Source organism: Leptodactylus fuscus, chromosome 2, assembly GCF_031893055.1.
Source record: "Leptodactylus fuscus isolate aLepFus1 chromosome 2, aLepFus1.hap2, whole genome shotgun sequence".
Classification (NCBI taxonomy): Eukaryota; Metazoa; Chordata; class Amphibia; order Anura; family Leptodactylidae; genus Leptodactylus; species Leptodactylus fuscus.
The window spans coordinates 163,590,396-163,605,573 of NC_134266.1; the positions used below are offsets into that span (position 1 = coordinate 163,590,396).

At 40.9% G+C, this 15,178-nt stretch overlaps 2 protein-coding genes across 3 annotated transcripts; one reads left to right on the forward strand and one right to left on the reverse strand.

The window, feature by feature from the left end:
• Window positions 1–225: 225 nt before the first annotated feature.
• On the reverse strand, window positions 226–8,480 carry TXNL4B (thioredoxin like 4B). The gene is made up of 4 exons (XM_075265001.1): window positions 8,385–8,480; window positions 6,301–6,461; window positions 4,040–4,191; window positions 226–716 (listed from the first exon to the last, which is right to left on the reverse strand). The coding sequence occupies exons 2-4, from the start codon at window positions 6,430–6,432 to the stop codon at window positions 551–553; spliced, it is 450 nt and encodes a 149-aa protein (XP_075121102.1). The 5' UTR covers window positions 6,433–6,461; window positions 8,385–8,480; the 3' UTR covers window positions 226–550.
• TRMT10C (tRNA methyltransferase 10C, mitochondrial RNase P subunit) lies at window positions 8,207–11,704 on the forward strand. Of its 2 annotated transcripts, none has more exons than XM_075264999.1 (2): window positions 8,207–8,247; window positions 10,159–11,704. In XM_075264999.1, the coding sequence occupies exons 1-2, from the start codon at window positions 8,209–8,211 to the stop codon at window positions 11,458–11,460; spliced, it is 1,341 nt and encodes a 446-aa protein (XP_075121100.1). In that variant the 5' UTR covers window positions 8,207–8,208; the 3' UTR covers window positions 11,461–11,704. The 2 variants fall into 2 exon arrangements, with proteins under 2 accessions (XP_075121100.1, XP_075121101.1); XM_075265000.1 differs by lacking the exon at window positions 8,207–8,247 and adding an exon at window positions 8,377–8,550 and having other exon boundaries at window positions 10,159–11,703.
• The last annotated feature ends 3,474 nt before the right edge of the window (window positions 11,705–15,178 follow it).

Consider the following 15,178-nt stretch of genomic DNA (forward strand, 5'->3'; position numbering starts at 1 on the left):
GCAAGCACCTATAGAACTGAATGGAAGCACCTGTGACGCCGGCCGCCGGCAAAGTCAGCGTCACAGGTGCTTTCATTCATTTCTATGGGTGCGTGCTGTTCGGATCAGCTGATCCAAACAGTGTTCGCTCATCTCTAGTCCTATGGATTGGATAGTTGTATGCACCAAGAGTTCTCCCAATGCATAAAGCAAATGAACACTACAAGCAAAGTCCACCCTCAGCAGCAAGTAATTCATGAAATATTATATATTTTATTATATTTACAGAAACAATTCAAATAAAAATATAAATATTGTATATGCAAAATAGACCTGTGTTTATAAAAAGTTAATCAGAAGCATGCATTTGCTTGACAGCATCAAAGTTGTTGGGTGGGTCCATAAAGAAAACATGGCAGCCATCTAACCTTATTCACAGTCTTTTCTAACAATGTTTATATATATATATATATATATATATATATATATATATATATATATATACATACACAGTAATAACATAAATATAGACCTTTTTGTCTTCATCATGGCTAAAATGCCATTGGCTACCCTAAACTCCCTGATATAAAAGGTCATATTTTGGAATGTTCTTTGGATCGATTGGACTTCGTACAATGAGTTTTCCACGCATCGCTCCCCGATAAATTACTTCAATGAGGTCAATAAAATCTTGTTTCGTCTTGAAACTTCCAACAAACTTGGTATGATCTGGTGACCTAAAAAACAAATTGCATTTAGTGTTATTATAGGACCTGTGTTATCACCCCTGTAGGGAAAGAAAAAAAAAAAAAAAAAAGTGTAACATGCTGAACCTTTTCTAGTTATTATTCAGACCCTCTGGATTTGAAAGACCACTAAAGAATACAATAAATGATCCGCTGGCTCGATTCACATGGCAGATTTTAGTATCTGTTTTTACAGTCACAACAGAAGTCGCGGTGGTTCTACTGATCCAAACTTAGCTCAACACATAATTCTATATTTAGTTCATTACAAATCTAGAAGTCCATAATATGGATAGTTCAATACAGCTATATTATGGCAAGGGACATATTTATACATGTTTCAAAGCATTAGAACATATTAATGTTACATTGTAGCCTCTGGAGTCTTCGTTTTTTCTGTTTGGCCATGCCACGAGCTCCCCACAACTGTGTTGAGTGGCACCAATGGGAACACATAAGGAGTCCACTTCTTCTGTCAAACACCTAAGATGATCAAGGCATATAAGAGGTGAAACTGCCAGGACTGGAGTTATCTTAGATTCCTTTAGGCCTCTGCAAAAATGTCTCCCATTCATTTCAATGGGAGTCACTCGCAGTTTTTTTCCACTAGCGATTTTTTTCAGCTACGGGCAAAAAAAAGCGGCATGCCCCATCTTCACGTCCGCAGCTTGAGACACACTCCTGCTTAGGCCCATTCATTCAGGCCTAATCAGGAGCGGGATGTTGGTGCACTGCATCGGCATATCGTTGCTGCTAGCTGTGCGGAAAGTCGGAAAAGGTTACCACCGTGTGATCTTACCCTAATACAGCCCAGTTTTGCCACTTTATCTACTGGGTGCACTGACAGCAACGTTTGTAATTGATCACATTTTTTTATGAGGCCAACAATTCTTTGTTGGCCTCATGTGTAAATAGATGTGCTTTTTTTTCTTTTTTTGTAGATTGTGACCCCATATAGGGATCACAGTGTACTTTTTTTTTTTTTTTTCCTATGAGTATGTCTGAAGAATGGGAGGAAAGCCACACAAACATACGAAGAACATACAAGATGTTGTTCCTGGCAGGATTCGAACCCAGGACTCCAGCGCTGCAATGCTAACCACTGAGCCACCGTATTGCCCCCTAAACAGATGTGTTTCTGTCATGTAAAATAGATGAGAAGGGTCACAAGCAATCGTTCATTAACTCCTGTATCAAGAGCTAATTAACTTACATGTCATCAATTGGCAACTTTTATGGTCAGAGAATCTGCCATGTAAAAGAACCATGAGAAAATGTCACCTATTGTGCTTACATATACAGTACATTGCACACACACTACAACAGAGAAGCAATGAACAGAGAAGAAGTATACAAAGGTCATGACCAGAGTTAGAACCTATAACGTTTCTATTTATTTTGGGTTCAATTGATTTAGTTCCAGAATTCATTTTGGTCCAAATTAATTTGCTCTAAATCAGATAAAAAATAAAGTAAGACACTGTCATAACTGATATGACCTACCTAACACATTTCTAAATCTCCAAGGCAAACATAGCCAAAATTATGTCAAAGTGACAGTAACATGAATGTCTAGAGAATAACAAATGTTAGGTAGTGAATACAAACTGCTTGCTTACCATACACTGTGCTATCATATTTTTACTCTTTTTAAAATTTAAAACGTTCCAACAAGCTTCAGGGAAAGATGTCTTGCTCGTGTTCTCACAGACACATGGCACGTGTATTGGAAGGAGTATTGGCTTTTACGAGCAATTCCAAAATTTAGGATCTTGAAAGTGCATCAGGTTTCATGCTAAGAAAAAATTGTGGCAGTGTGCCTGGTTGCAAAGTTCATTTTTCGGGGGGTGGGTGGGCCTCTTTTTGTAATAATCTAATTTAAAAAATTTTATATGCCAAGACTGTGGCAATACATTATGGAATGGAACATGATGGATCAGGCCACAGGAGATGTTTGGCTGAGCGGAGGCGGATGTGATAGTTGTGGCAACAGTACAGAATGGAATAGAACATGACAGACTAAGCCACAGGAGATAATGTTCGGCTGTGATTTAGGGGTAGAAGGCAGCCTCACAAGTAGAGTAAACCAAACATTAATATAGGGAAACAGATGCGGTGGCAGATCTATTTATTGGCATTAGCCAGAGGTGGGTGAAAAGCCTCATGAATCGTTGCCTAATTCATTTTCATAGGTCATTTTTCCCACCCCTAGGCTTGATTTGCCTAGGGGTTATAATGCCACCCGCAGCACTGCACATCCACTCAGGCATTATACTTGAGGCGGGACAAGACAACAGCCATGGCAAACTGGGCCAGCTTCTGCCAATGCTTGAATCTATTGGCCAAGGAATGTCCACGGGGTCAAGATTATCTACTGGAGCAAATGAACAGTCTTTCAGGCTTTCTGGTTCCTCTTGGCCAAGATATTGTACTGGCTGCCGCTACTTTTACTTCTGCTGCTTGTGGCTGTGGTGCTAGCAGAGTAAGGAGGACTGGGAGTGGGCAGGGGCCTTCTGGGCAGACAGGCAGCTGGCCGTGGCTAAATACAGTGGCAAGCAGGGTCTACCACTTATCCTGATAATATGACAATTTTGCGGTGAGCACTTAAAAAATGTGGCCAATTTGGCTTTATAACTAGGGTCTAAAAGCATGGCATTTCAGTAGTCAACCCTTTACCTAATGCGATCAATACACTTGTCACTATGTAAGCAACTAACTTGCAGATTGCCGTACTTGGTAATATGTGCACTGACCCAGGGGCTTGTGATAACTGGCCTTGGACAACATGCTGTTTATCATCTCCACGCAACAAAGCCCTCCTTCTCCTACAGTCTTGGAATCCCAGGGCCTCCATAACCCAGACCCCGCTTTTCATCCACCTGTTCCTTTCATGAAGGTCCCCAGTACGGCATTTGCTGTAGTATTGAAGAAATTACACTAATGCTGCAGTTGTTCCTACTGACAAATTTGGTGGCCGCCTCAAAGAATCTCAGATGGCAACACACTTGTCTCATTGGCAGATTTCAAAATAACACATTGTCTCTATGGATGGCAGAATGCAGTACTCATTCACATTCTTTTGCTGCTCATACAGACAGTCCAGCATGTACAAGGAATCCCAGCGAGTGTGAACATCACACATAAGGCGGTGGAAGGAGAGGTTGTTTGGCTGCTGCAATTCCAGCAGTGTGTTCTTAGCCACAAACAATCCAGCTCAATACCACTCACCTTTAGGGCTAGGGGAACATTAAGACACTACATTAGTAGTTTTTATTTGAAAACAATAAATAAATAGTAGACAATTGCCACATTACCCGTAATCCACTTTCATATGTTGCCCATTAAAGAAAAAGACAGTTGATGGTATATAGCTGATATCAAAGTATTGGCGGTATACTGGCACTTTATCCACATCAACTAGATAAACAGCAGCCATTTTACTTAGATCATGCGATGTCTTTGCAAGCTGAAAAGACAAGAACACAGTTTTCAATCCAGTTACAAATCATATTTTCTAAACGAATACAATAAGAGCTAATTAAATAAAATATTGATTTTTTTTATATTTTTATTTTTTAAAGCTTATGGGCAATTCTTGATTTTAATCACAATGTTCTTATTCTTGTATAAAGAAGCTAAAAAAAAGTTCAGAAAGCTGGCACAGTGTTGAGGGGTCAGATATACTTTGGGAGAAATCTGTGTGAAGGACGTTTCATCGGGTAGGACACCTATGAAGTATCTGCTTCCAACTGAAAAGAATAGGAAACAGATGATTTTTTATGGTGTATTTGTTTTTTGCCTGACATGGGATGCTTTTTATTAATCAGTCTCCTTGATGTCTTATATATCCCAATAAAGATAACTTGGTTAGATAATTATGATTTGGTTGTGCACCCTCTCTTTGTTATATGTGTATATTATGATTTGGTATTCATGTTTTAGTACACATAAAGAAGCCTCCACATGATAATTACATTCCTCAAGATTGAAATTGCAACATCAAGAAAGAAAAGTCTTTTGTTCACTGTCAATGATGAGCATCATGTGCAGAAATACATGTACTTACACTCCTTGGCATGCAATGAATTAGGTTATTAACGATTAATGTAGAATGCTGTGCCAGGCTGGATGCACTTGGGCACGTAAATCATCAAGATTGGCTGCTGGCAGCGCACTTTGCAATTGCCAACCAATGATTTCCCAGACGTGCTCGATGGGAGACAAGTTTGGAGATGCTGAAGGCCATGGTAGCACATTTAGGCCATGCAGACTGCTCACAGTAGCAAGGTATGGCTTTGTGTTGTTTTGTAGAAGAACAACTCCTGAGACAGTTTGGAGAAAAGGCCAGGTCACTGATTCCACAATAAAATCAATGCAATGTCAAGCTGTGCTTTTCCTTCGTACATTGACTGTTATGGACTATTTTATTAGAGCTCCTTCTCTTAACTCCACCACACAAGTCTAACTTATTAGTTTCCTCCTCATTTATGTGACAAGATGGTACCTTTTTTGGCAATAGTGCCAGTGGTTTTCTTCTTTTTGGATTTTAAATTATTTTAAGACATGCCCCTATTTACATACCACAACATGTCCCTGTATTTTGGTTATTCACAGATCAGCATTCCTGATTAGACAGCATACTGTGAGTGAAATAGCCAATGACACAGAATGACAGATGCAAAATAAATAAATTAATCAATGTAAGTTCACAATGATTAATTGCTAGCCCCAGTATATACCATTCTTCCAAACAAACAATCTGCCCATGCAGAGGTTCTCCCCCAGCACCTCTTGATGTCATTGCAGTTTGTCATTGTTCACCAAACCACCCAGACACGAAACACTGAACAGTGCTGAGATCTCGGCCTAGTGATCTGCTGGAGAGCCAAACTTAGGTATCTTGTGTCAAGGATTCTGTTCTTCTCAGTTTGCACGGAGATAACTAGAACATTGGCAAACAGGAGACATTTCACATCATCCCACACCACTTGATCAGAGCTCTAAGGTTTTATGAGGCTAAAAATGTTGCTTTTAATCTGACTTTTATGACCTTTCCATGTGCCATAGATTGGAGCTAGGTACTTGAACAATTGGAGATCTTACCTACACCTGCTACTTCCTCGATTTGCATAACCTTACAGCTTGTCCATATGGTTTATGTTTTTTTTCAACCATACTTTACTATACTATTAGGATATGTTCACCCAATGCTTCAAATTTTTTTTTCCTATTTTGTACTAAAAACCTATGTCCAGGTTATAGTCTGGTGAGTCTTACAGTCCAAAATATATGGTACTTCCCTCTCTCTTCCCTCCTATGTGTGCCCTTCCTATCCTTTCTCTCTGTTTGTGCAAATACTTCTTCATAAATTGTCACAGTTGCAATCTCTCATCTGCTAAGCAAATTGTTCCTGTTTTTGTTACAGTTTGTTTACTGGCTCCTATATGTGTGGAGTCCATGTATGGTTTATTATGTTATTTTTATCGTTCCCTATTTTTGATACAAATAAAGAATTTATTAGAATAAAAAAAGTTCTCACTGAAAAGCTTTCCAAACATAAAATATTAACACTTACAATATCATCAAGCTGCAGACAAACAGAGTCATCGTCTCTTCCAAACCGGAGAACCAAGACCACTTCAGCTGTTGTCTTTATCGCATTATCTACCTCACGTTTACTACTCAGCTTTGGCAGCAAAAAACTCATGATCTTTCAGACTTGACTTTATATGGTGTCTATAAGAGAGAAAACTAATAATTAGTAAATAAAGAAGAATAATAAATTAGAAAATAAGTAATTCATTAATAAATAAATTAGAAAAAAAAATACAGTATAAAAAAACGGACACTAACTGATGCTAGAGTATCCTTTTTTTTTTTAACTGATCCATTAAATGGATAGATCAGTTATTTAAAAAAATGGACAAATTAACAATAGTTCGTGTTTGTTAACGTCCGTTATGATAGGTGCCCGTTTTTTTGGAGGGGGGGAGGGGTTACGGACACCTTGATAACAGAATCCAATGGTAGTGTGAACCCTGCCTAAGCAACGGGTCTTTGACCAAAAAGATCCACAACAATAAACAAAGAAAAAGGCAGCACTCCAAAAAATATGAAAAAAACCCTCCAAAACCCTCACTTAGTGGTATTTATTCTATGTTAAACTTTTCAATTTTACATGTACAAAGGATCTTGAATATGGAGCTGAAACGTTGCACATGGAATAAATACCAGTGAGGGTTTTGGAGGTTTTTGGGTTTTTTTTACATATTTTTTTGGAGTGCTGCCTTTTTATTTAGTTAGATGAATAGTTGATTGCATATTTATTTTCATAGGAATTTATTTTAATGAGTTAGAAGATCTTTATTGCTTCTGACTAGATATGAATATTCACTGCGCTTAACCCCTTGGTGTTCGGCCACTTACACACATTCCTATGGGAGCGAGGTATTCGATCGTATACTATTCGCTCATCTCTACTTCTGACTAACCCGTGCTGTCAGCTATTTACGAAAGAGTTGGAATCAGGCTGTGGAAAAATAAGACGGAGGCTCCATGTTGCAGAAACGCAGGTTTTTTTGTTGCAGAATTTACTTTTTTTTTTTCCAAAGCCAGGTGTGGATTGAGTAAAAGTAGAAGTATTTACTATATATTTCCCATTCCTTTTGTAACCATTCCTGGATTTGGATAAATAGAAAAAATAAAACGCTGAAAACGCAACAAAAAAAAGCAGCTTTTTCACAATGTGGGGCCTTAGCTTAAAGAGGACCTTTCACCACCTGGGGCACATGCGGTTTTATACACCGTTAAGGGAGCCTTCACATGAAGTATACACTCCGCTCATTCTGAACGTAAAAGTCGTTTAGAATGAGCGTGTAAAAACCAGCTCCCATTGCCTAGAATGGGTGCTGGCACACGAGTGCTACCCATTGAAATCAATAGGAGGCTTTTTTTCCCTACTGCTTTCAATGTGATACGCACTTCCTTAGAAAGCCAACGTGCAATTCAGCGCAATATCGGCTTTCACGTTCTGGGCCCCGGTGAAGAGCTGTCAGTAGCGCTACACTATCAGAAGGGTGTTTCAGTACAGCGCAATAGACGCTACTGTGAGGAGAGGCGTTCCTGACAGACTGTCAGAAACGCCCTTCTGACACTGAAGAGCTATGGTATCGGCACCAATAGCTCTTTACCGGGGCACAGAACGGGAAAGCCGATAATGCGCTGAATTCAGTGCACTGTAGGCTTTCTAACGATGTATAAAACCACATGAGCCCCAGGTGGTGAAAGGTCCCTTTAAATAAGTCTGTGTTTTGGTCTGTCCTACTAACGTCATAGTCCTGCTAATCACATAAGCCATCATAAGGTCACATCCACATGTGACACATTACCGTAGGTGCAGGGTGAAGGCAGCAGCAACATCCCATATAACACAGATCTCAAGAACATCGGGGCACTGCAAAACTCAGGACTTGGCATCTGATTCATGTGGGGGTCAACACTATACAGCTTGTTACATGCACTGGTATGAGGTGCTCGTATAGGAATGTATATAACTGGCTGATGCTACAGAGCCTATATATATATATATATATATATATATATATATATATTTGTATATTGTATTTGTATTCTGCTCCCCGCTGACTGGTAGGGTATTACCGGCTAATGATGGGGGCGCTCTCCTTCGTCCCTGTGCATAGTATCAGTGAGTAGAAGACACTAGGCTGTCGCGTCTGACAGGGGAAGGAATAGAAGGTTACACCGGAAGAGGAAGTGTGCGCTCTTGTCATTGTGCAGTGGCGGCGCAGCGTGTGAGAGACAGACAGTAAGTAAGTGTGTATGTGTGGAGAGCCGTGTGCTGGCAGTGGTCGGGGCAGCTCTGTGTGACAGCCCTGGACTCTAGACACGACTTTTAAGAAAGGTGACATATAGAATATCCTCCCCGCGCTGCTCTAGGTAGCTTACCGAGTCACAGCATGGTGAAATAAGCAAAGAGGAGTCTTCTGGCTCTAACACCTATCCAGTGTACACACTGTGTTACACACCATGGATAATATATATAGTGAAGCCATGTGACTAAGAATTTGTCCAGATTTTTGCATGAAGGAACCCTGATGCCTCCAATTGTTTCTAATTGGAATCCTGCTCCATAGTTGCTGTGATGCAGAATTGAATTCCTAACAAAAAATTAAAAATTACCGGTCTATTTCATATTTTTACTTCACTCCACCATTGCCCTTATAGCAGCCACATACTGAAGACTTTCCATACATGATCTATTAATCCTTTCACCGCCAGGAGTTTTCAGACATTTTGCACCTCTGGTAGCCAAGACAATTCTCACACTTTTGAGGTGTATAAATAAAAGCTAAATTGCAACATTAAAGGGGTTGTCCATGCAAAAATGGACAAACTTTTTAACTTTTAAATTAACCGGGGGTATTAAACAAAAAAAATGCATACTTGCTTGTCTTGATGCTCTGGAGTTCTCCTGTGCGTCCCGGGGCTCTTCCAGAGTCTCACTGATTGGCCTCAGTGGTCACATGATTGTCTTTTCTAGCAGGGTCATCCTACCCCCTCCCTCTCCATAGACTAATATGCAGAAAGTAACTCTGGCTGAAAAGTAGAGAAAAAAATTCAGCGCACTATCAGCCTGCCCGTTCTGTGCCCCCGCTGAAGAGCTATCAGTGCCATTATTGTAGCTCTTCAGTGTCTGACAGTCTGTCAGGAACGCCCTTCCTCACAGCAGCGTCCATAGCACTGTACTGTGAGAGGGGGCATTGCTTACCGCCCAGCAATGATGCCCATGATCTTGTGATAACACAGGTGCACTGATCAATACAGGTCTGAAAGTGGCCAACCCCTGTATTCAATTATTCACTGTGTAGTGATCCCTTAAACAGCATCATCTGTGTTCAGGAAGTCAGTTTTCCCATTGATAACCACAGGACTCACAGAGAGTGTTATACAAAAAAAAAAAAAATGCAACAACAGTCCATGCAGGTAACAGTCACATGAAGGTGAATGATCTCATAATAGAGCTATGGTCACAGGTTGGTTATTCAGTTATAGACCTCCATTCTCTCCTTGATGCAGCCATACGTGAGGCCTACTCTACTACTGTGTTTGTATGTACATTTGTATAAGGGCCCCTTCACGCGGCGTAAGCGCGCAGCTCATTTAGACACGTATACACATGTCCGAGCGCGGCGCTTCAAAACAGAGCCCATTGATTTCAATGGGAAGCGCGCATATATGCCAATATACGCGCACTTCACATTGAAATTAATGGGCTCTGTTTTGAAGCGCCGCGCTTGGACACGTGTATACGTATCTAAATGGGCGGCACTCTTACGCCGTGTGAAGGGGCCCTTACACTACCCTGCATGAATCATTTTCTACATGTAAAACCATTATTCTGTTTTCTTTGCAGTCTAATTTCCACACAACCTGGAAAATGGGTTTCATTAATACATTGCTACGAACAGTTCGTTGTCCTGCGTTTCATAATGTGGTTATGGAGGGTGCAAATAGACAGCTCCCTTTAAGAATTTCTCACCAGCTCTTGCAGCGTAGAATGTTAATGCTAACCCATAACATGAACAACCAAGAGAAGCCCAGTCCTTCCGAAAAGTTAGATCTAGACACATGGAAGAATATTTTAAGAAGTGCTGCACCGAGGACTGAAAACGAACAAATTGAAGAAGAAACAGAAGAGGTATCCACTATAGAAAGTATGCAGAAACTTGTTGATATGTGGAGGCTGGCAGGAAAAGCTGTACCTGATTCCATTAGTACAGATGAATTACAGGCCCTTCTGGAGCTCTCCACAAAGTCTTCCAGAAAAAAATACTTGAAACAACTTCTATTTAAAGAACTAAAAAAGAAAAATAGGCAAAAAAAGAAATTAGAAAAAGAGGAGTCAAAGAGTGATGTTGAGATCAACATTGAGAAGCCAAGTTCCTACTTATTAAAATTCAGGAGAAGGACAGAGGATCGCTTTGATGCATGGCGTGTTGCCCAAGCAATGATATTTGGGCAACCTTTAGTATTTGATATGGTTTATGACCGCTATATGTCTCAGAGGGAATTGGAAAATACAGTAAGCCAGCTTCAGATGTGTGAAAGCTTCAACACAAAGTCTAGGGAACCCTTTCATATCCATTTCTGTAATTTACAGCCCAACGGTCCATACCATAAAGAATTGGTGAAATATTACCAAGGTTCCTGGGACAATGTCTTAATAACTAGCACTGAAAAATCTCATGTTGAAATCTTCCCCAAAGACCGACTAGTTTACCTGACAGCTGACTCTCCAAATGTGCTAAAGTCCTTTGACCATGACAAAATTTATATCATTGGTGCTTTTGTTGACAAAAGTCAAAAGACTGGAGTGTCTTTAGGAAATGCTAAGAGGCTACAGATAGCCACGGCACGACTACCACTGGATAACTTTCTGAAGTGGAACTGTGGTGGTAAAAATCTTACCCTAAACCAAGTGATCGAAATCCTGATGACTATTAGGGAGACAGGAGACTGGAAGGAAGCACTGTTGTCTGTGCCAACAAGAAAACACGAAGGACTGAAGGAACGATGTGACTCTTCTGAACAACGCTTGTCATTTGATCCTAAAACATACGAGTTACTAAAGCGGAAAGCCACAGATGGTCAAAAAAGGACTCCAACTCATTTTGGCCAACAGGGCCCAAAAAACTGGTGGCAAGAGAAATATTAAAATACTATATATTTTATATCAAAGTAAAAAATCTTTAGCAACTTGATTTAATTTACTATATTGCAGATGAACACCACTGACTGAATACTAAATAAAACCTATACAGAAAGACCTCATAGTAGTATGTTCCTTTTAAATGTTTCCGTTATCTTATGGATTTCCTATTGGCAGTGTTCACTGTGCAATAATAACATGTTACCTATATCCCGTGGGTCAGTATGCTCATGCCAACACCACATTTATAGAACTTTTTTGCGTTTTTAATACCATTAAAAAAATTAAAGACTTAAAAATACAAAGATTGTTCTGCGTCGCATATTGGGACACTTGTAATTATTTTCTATGTATATTTTTCTGTATGTGAGGCTGTTTAAATGTTTTTTTATTTGATACCATTTTTGGGGAATGTGTAATGTATTGATCACTTTTTACTCAAATTATTTGGGAGAGAAATTATGAAAAAATGTCAGTCCAGCCATTTTGATATTTTTTTGCTGTGTTTATTTAAAGGGGCTATTGAGGATCCCTGGTGTCCTGACTATTACTTTTGCAGAGCGTTGGGGGGTGCCTGAAAACTGTACATGCTGCTCTGGGTGCAGTCACTTACTCCACTGTACTACTGCAGCAGGTCTACGGGTGTAGAGTGAAGTCAAAATGTCAGCAGCCTTATTCACACACCAGTGAATGTGTGCCAAAAACACAGAGCAAGTACAAATCTTTCAATGATACCTTATGTCTATTTAATTTACACTCCAGCATTATGGTTAGTATTTTTAAGCCCAAACCAGGAGTTGGCCGAACCACGTCTGTTTTATTCTCCATAGAGAATAAGTTATCAAGCTGACAGCTTATCTCCACTGACAACAAAAGGATTGAACACCCATCATGACTGATCCTCCTTTTCCGAAAATTTGTCATCAGTGTAGAGTCGGGGCACCCATACAAAACATTAGCTATATTTCTGTATTCTGGGGGTTATGTGGCCTGCATCCATGACCGCTGGAACCCTGTTGAAGGATCCCAGGACTGTCTTCCCATACATCTCTATTATAGAAGTGAAAGAATTTCTCAATGTACTGAAAAAAACAGTAGTATTGTTATGATCAGGTCAAAAAAATTCCCCAAATATATACTGTATTTTTCGGACTATAAGACGCACTTTTTTCCCCCAAAATTTGGGGGGAAAAGAAGGGTGCGTCTTATAGTCCAAATGTGGCGCCTGGCATCCGCTGTAATAGAGAGGCGGATGCCGGCGAGGGATAGACGCCGGCACAGGTGCCTGAGACATCGCTACGCTCCTCTGCCCTGCATGAAGCCAGCAGCGGCAGGGTGATGCTATTCCGCTCCTCTGTCCCCCCGCCGCTGGCCTCATGCAGGGCAGAGGAGCGTAGCGATGTCTCAGGCCCCGGGACCTGTGCCGGCGTCTATCCCTCGCCGGCATCCGCCTCTCTAGTACCGCGGATGCCGGGTCTGTATTGGCGGCCCCTTCTTCCCCGGGGCCGGTCCCCACCAGCCCCATACCTGTAAAGTTGCAGGCCGGCTGCTGCGCGGTGATACCGCAGGAGCCGACCTGTTCGGGTGACAGCCGGGAGCCTAATGAAGGCTCCCAGGCCTGTCACTGCTGTATTAGTATTGCGGCTGGGTCTATGACCAGCCGTAATAGTAATATACAGAATGTCCCATAGACGGCAATACAGTTGTATTGCCGTCTATGGGACTTGCAATCAAGTGACCGCAGGTTCAAGCCCCCGGGGGGGAATAAAATAGTAAAAAAAAAAAAAAAGCTTTAAAAATATATAATAAAAAAATGAAATAAATAAAAGTTCTAAATCACCTCCTTTCCCTAGAATATATATAAAAGTAGAAAATCATATGTCATACACATTAGGTATCCCTGTGTTCGAAAATGCCCGGTCTACTAATAGTTTTCCTGTACGGTGAACGTCAAAATCACAATTGCTAAACCGCCGGTTTTTTTTTCAATACAAGGTGATCTAAGCAATAGATATTCCCCAAATTGGTATAACTAAAAAGTACATCTGGCCCCGTAAAAAAAAAACACTCTATGCGTCCCCGTACAGCTGCAGGGTCACCTGTCAATGTGGCCTTGCAGCTGTTGCAAAACTACAACTCCCATATATTAAATATTTTACCAGTTTTTACTTCAAAATCTTTTTTCCCTATTTTCCTCCTCTAAAATCTAGGTGCATCTTATAGTCCAGTGCGTCTTACACACAAATACACACAAATATATACACAATTATTTTACCCATACTGTGCATGTTGTTGCAGGGGAAAAAAAAATCAAAATGGTCAAACTGACATTTTCTTTGGTGTTTTGCCTCTCCAAAATAGTATAACTAAAAAGTATAACTTTCCTCACAAGAAAGACTCTTGATGCATCCCTGTACATGGAAGTAAAAAAAAAAGTTAAAAGGGGTCAAAATGTAAAAATAAATATATATTTGGTACTTTCAGAATCATACCGACCCATAGAATACAGGTGACATGTTACTTTGGCTGCAACGTGAACGCCGTAAAAACAAAACCTGTAAGAAAGTCACACAAACACATTTTTTCCTCTAATTCCACCCCATTCTTATTTTTTCAGTTTCCCAGTACATTGTACAGAATATTAAATGGTGCCACTACAAAGTTAATGTCCTTGAAATGTTAAACACTCGTATGGCTCTGTGAACAGAAAAATAAAAAAAAGATGTGGGCATTGGCAGGTGGAGAGTAAGACTGAGTTCACACAGGGTTTTTTGGTCCAGAATTTGAGGTGGAGGCCGCCACAGATTCCAGACCAAAAAAAACGGTAGCTGGGACTGGATACCGCTGCAGTGCACCAGCATCCATTTGCGGCACTCAACTTCTGATTAAGCCCAAATGAATGGGCCTAGTCGGGAGGGAGTGTCTTCAGGCGTACATCCGAGGCTGAACCAGCCACAGCATCCGCCTGAAGAACGAGCATGTTGCTTCTTTTTTCTGGGAGCCGGAACAGACCGCTCGTGAAAAAAAGACTCAATGGGAGTCGTGTTTTTGGTCAGGATTTTGAGGCGGATTCTGCCTTAAAATCCTGACTGAAAAACCCATTCTGAACCTGGCCTTAGAAAAATGCCAGGGGCAACACGGTGGCTCAGTGGTTAGAACTGCGGCCTGGTAGTGCTGGAGTCTTGGGTTCAAATCCTGCCAGAGACAACATCTGCAAGGAGTTTGTATGTTCTCCCCGTGTTTGCATGGATTTCCTCCTATACTGCAAAGACATACTGACAGGGAAAAATATACATTGTGAGCCCTATATGGGGCTCATAGTCTACATTTAAAGGGATCCTATCATTCACACACTATTTTTTTCTAGGTACCACGTCGGAATAGCCTTTAGAAAGGCTATTTTTCTCCTACCTTTCCTTTTCTTCTCCATGCTGCCGTTCGCCTACAATCCCGGTTCTTGTCGGTATGTAAATGAGCTCTCTCGCAGAGCACTGGGGACGGGCCCCAGCACTCAAACAGCACTAAGGGCGTCCCCAATGCTGCCAAAGAGCTCTCCAGCGCCGCCTCCATGTTCAACTGCAACGAGGTCTTCTAGCGGCGTCTTCTTACTTCTAGGCCTAGGGCAAGCCAACTGCGCATGTCACAAGAAAATGGCATACATAATTACAATACTGTGGAAGCGGACATTTTTCTTGTGGCCGTGAGCCTTCGCAGTCGGCAGGCC